General features: G+C 42.8%; 1 protein-coding gene across 1 annotated transcript; it reads right to left on the bottom strand.

The window, feature by feature from the left end:
- Positions 1–368: 368 nt before the first annotated feature.
- LOC126264382 (uncharacterized) lies at positions 369–4,230 on the bottom strand. Its single transcript, XM_049962112.1, has 3 exons — positions 2,616–4,230; positions 1,795–2,558; positions 369–512 (listed from the first exon to the last, which is right to left on the bottom strand). The coding sequence occupies exons 1-3, from the start codon at positions 3,958–3,960 to the stop codon at positions 369–371; spliced, it is 2,253 nt and encodes a 750-aa protein (XP_049818069.1). The 5' UTR covers positions 3,961–4,230.
- Positions 4,231–4,596: the final 366 nt, after the last annotated feature.

Here is a 4,596-nt window from a genome sequence, read left to right as displayed (position 1 = left end):
AAAAAAAAAGGATACACAGTTGTGCGAATCGTGTGTACTTGGAAAACATGTTCGTTCACCGCTTCCAAGAAATTCAAATAAACGTTCAATGCGAGTTTTGGAATTGATTCACAGTGATGTTTGTGGACCGTATCCAACGAATGCATACGATGGGTCACGTTATTTTGTGACTTTCATGGATGATTATTCGAGAGCATCCATGGTCTATTGCATCAAGAGAAAAAGTGAAACGTTTGGTAAATTCAAGGAATTTGTTGCAATGGCTGAGGCAGTTCATGGCTCAAAGGTGTCAAAATTGAGACATGATGGCGGTGATGAATATACGAGTAGAATATGGGCCACTTGAGACAGACAGCGTAGGTGTGACGTCACGACTCCCCCCTCCCCTCCGGCGCCAGTGGGTCACTTGAGACGAACAGCGTAGGAGTGACGTCACGACCCTGTCGGCACGTGCCGCCCATCTGTTTGGGTGGTTGCTGGCCTTTGTCGGCAAGTGAGCACGCGCCATCCCTCTGTTTGGGGTGGTTTGTAGCCTTTGTCGGCATGTGGGCACGCGCCACTCATCTGTTTGTGATGGTTTATAGCCTTTGTCGGTATGTGGGCAAGCGCCACCCTTGTCGTGGGCCACCTCAGACCAAAAGCGTAGGTGTGACGTCACGAGTGTATGATATGTGCACCTTTCGTGGGCCACTTCAGACCAAAAGCGTAGAAGTGACGTCACGAGTGTGTGACATGCGCACCTTTCGTGGGCCACTTCAGACCAAAAGCGTAGAAGTGACGTCACGAGTGTATGAGTCGTGGGCCACCTCAGACCAAAAGCGTAGAAGTGACGTCACCAGTGTATGACATGCGCACCTTTCGTGGGCCACTTGAGTCCAAAAGCGAAGGAAGACGCGTATGCGCGCATTTGTTTATTTTTACCTGTTCGTGGGCCACTTCAGACCAAAAGCGTAGAAGTGACGTCACGAGTGTATGAGTCGTGGGCCACCTCAGACCAAAAACGTAGGAAGACGCAAGAGTGAATGAAAATGCAATTAATTTATAATTATGATTTATTACATATTAAAAACAAAAACATATCAATAAGTTAACAATTTATTATTATTATTGTACATTTATATTACAATTTATTATTGTACATTTATATTACAATTTATTATACATTTTGTTATTTCGATACATGAAAAAGAGGTGAAAAAAGTTCTTTCTTTCGTTGTTGCTTTCGAATCCCAGTCGTTGATTGGTGCAAATACCGTGTTTCTAAACAGAAAACATACATATACAATATTAATTATTCAATGGTAATTTTTGTAGTGATACACCTTTTTTTTTTGTGATTGATTATTTGACTGAGGCTCATAAGTGTAGTTGTGGTGGTTGTGATGTAGGCTGAGCGTACAAGTCCGTTTCTCACCCGGTTGTACGCGTTGAATATATCAAAAACAAAATAGACAAATTGTATGTACCATATATATCTATATAATATTAATAATTCAAAGTTACCTTTTTTTTATATTATTATATTAATTTTTAATTTCCACTTAATTAGTTCCTAGGGACCTTGTATCCGAATGGCCGAGAACTGTTGTCATCCATGAAGAGTCTCTTTGTTGAATTCGTTCTGTATGTCTTTGTCTCCTCTTTGGTTACTACACGATGATCTTTTGTCCGCACAAAGTTCATCGACGTCAAACGAATGGGATCTGTTTTTTCTAGAACCATTTGTTTAATTTTCTCAAAATTAATCAACCGAGAAGCACTGTATGTTAAGGCGATCCCTTTCACCTTACAAACATGTTCGATACACTGCTTCGTCGTTGACCACACCGAGTATGCGTAATTTTTAGGCCCGCCCGAAACAAATTCCGTGATGTAGGATCCGATACCGTATACCTCCAGCTCATCGGTCATGTCTCCAATGAATTTTCCAGTCGGGGGATCTGGAAAATGGTTGCTTGACACATAGATAACGGAATCGGTGTCGTAGTATAAAACACGTGTATCCAACATCTCTAGATATTCGTACAACTTCAAACGGGCCTGTGCTGTAACAAAAGCTGCAATTACCACATTCACAGTAGGCAGAGATTCCACAGCCTCGTCGGCGTACTCCCAGTTGATTACAACAGTTTGTTCATTCACAGGAGTTATACTGTTGACATTCTTCGACGGATGCGCAAGGAGATCAAAGCATTCCTGAGGATCGTTGACGATGGTTGTTTGTGGTTGGTTTTCACGTTGTCCAAACTTTCCCCAGAACGAATTCAACATTAATTTGGCGAGGGATCGAAGACCAGGGTTATTTTCGATGCGTTCCGGTGTTAGATTCACTTTTTCAGCTTCTTCAAAATCCACCAGATATTGTTGTTGTTTCACCACATCGTTTATGCAATCCGCGGGCCAGCCGGAGGCTTCCTGTTTAATTTTGATGAATTTATTCATCATTTCTGTGAATAAACCCGGCTGACCCGCCGCATGGTTGTATTGACGCGTTTCGTATGTCCACACTTCAAACACTTCCACAATCCTGTAGCCTTTTTCCAATGCTTTCACGACTTCTGCAATTACCCATGTCCCTGTGAACAATCGTTCTTCCTCCGTATGGCAACACTCACGCTGCTGTGAACTTTCACCACAGCTGTTGCAAAGGGCGAACATTAACTTTCCCTTCATCCTGACAGGGAGAACGGGGTGGTACAACTGCGCGGGTGGTAAAATTTTACATTTCACCATGCCATCTACGGTGGATAAATCAATGTCCCGGGCTGCAGATCCTACATAAATTGTGGGGTGTCCTAGAGGAAATCGGCCGTACTTGCACACAAAAGGGTACAACGAACATACATCGATGTATTTGATGCGCTCACCCTCGTTACATTTGTAGTATGTAACAGTGTTTCCGGTTCGGCCTCCATAAAAACCGTCACGAGGATTCAATGGTGATGTTGCCAACACGGGATGGTTTTCGACAAAATCACGCACTTCACAACTCTGTTTTAATAATGCGCGGAAGTTACATTCCCACATTTCGATGACTTCAAATCCCAGGTTGCGAAGTCGAGTCGTTTTAATGGTGGTGGCCTCGTAACGATTTCGCATGGTATCCATTTTACCTCCTCCAATCGATGTGTCTCGGTGAAATTTGAAACAGCTGGTGCATCCATGGAAGTAACAACCGTGAAACTCGAATACCTGACGCTGCTCCTCGTTAAAACCGTCAACTTTGAGTCCTCCTCCTACTAGGTGTTCTCGACCTGTACCGGCGTGGTGTATGGTGATTCCTCGTACGTTCTCCTCCCACAACAACCATTGTAAAGCGATAACCGATTGATTATCAGCCAATCGGTAACCACCACGGGGAATAACGGCGATTGTATCGGCTTCCAGATAGTTTCGTGCAAACACCTTATTACACGCTGATGCTATTGTTGTTGCTTCGGTGAATGGACAAACCTTACACTCGTTAAGAAGCATCGACCTAAATGAAAGACAGGCTCTCATTAGTATTTCCACGTCCGACTTGCAATATGCGACGATTTCCTCCTGGAAATTAAAAACATCATTCTGATGCTCTTGATGCCAGTTTAAAAACGTATGTCGGTCCTCGGGCTTCATTTGATTCGGACCGTAAAATTCAGCAGATGGTAAAGGACCCACGTATTGCTGATTTTCCAGGGTATTAAACAAGTGTGGAAAATAACCCTTCTTAAAGTTTCCAGCAAGGCCGAAAGCTTTAGGTAGCTTTGCCAGAGCCATTGGAAAATAATTTAGCGAGTCCAAAAATCGCACATTTCCCACCTCAGCCAAAATAATTTTTGTCCCCCGCATAATTAAGTTTGGCTTGATGTCTGTTTTGGTGAGAATATAGTTCAGGATGAACTGATGGTCGAATGCTTGACCGTTATGTGCAATCACAGTCACTCTTTTGAAAATTTTCCTTTGATTCAGCACAAAGTTCATAAAATTTTCAATAGGGTTGTTGATAATTACGTGGGTCCTTACGCCGCATTTTTCACAAAATTCCACTTCCGTATCTAAACAGTTGGAACAACACAATTTAAACACACACAATGTGGTTTCATGCACTGCACTGCCGTCGGTCTGAATGGTGTCCTGTCGTGTTTCCAAATCGTAAAATATGAATAATAAATCAGTAAGGCAGGGTTCCTTTGTGTTTGGCTGAATATAACACTGTTGATTTATCTGATGGTGTTTTTTACAGATCTTACAAAAAATTTCACCTTTGACACAATCGCAAGTCGGCACACACGTTGGATGTCTTCTTAATCCGTAGATGGTTTTCCAAACATTTCCGGCTCCTGAAGTGACGATGACAATCCACACACTCTATTTTCTCCTCATCCTCACACCGTGGTGATTCACGACAGCACGGACAAATCCCACTGCAACGATGGTTGATGCGTGTATTGAATGGGAGATTACATTCTTCACAGTAGTAATTGCAGGAAAATGCAGAGGTTAACGATACAATCGCGTTGTAATGTTCTTTGTGGAGTAGCAAATTAAGGGTTGGTCCTTCACTTTGTCCTTTAAAAATCACCTCTCGTCCACCGGCACCGTACTTGAACACTGTAA

Source organism: Aethina tumida, chromosome 1 (genome assembly GCF_024364675.1).
Source record: "Aethina tumida isolate Nest 87 chromosome 1, icAetTumi1.1, whole genome shotgun sequence".
Taxonomy (NCBI): Eukaryota; Metazoa; Arthropoda; class Insecta; order Coleoptera; family Nitidulidae; genus Aethina; species Aethina tumida.
Note: the sequence above shows the minus strand (reverse complement) of the source record. Positions and strands in the feature narration are given on the sequence as shown.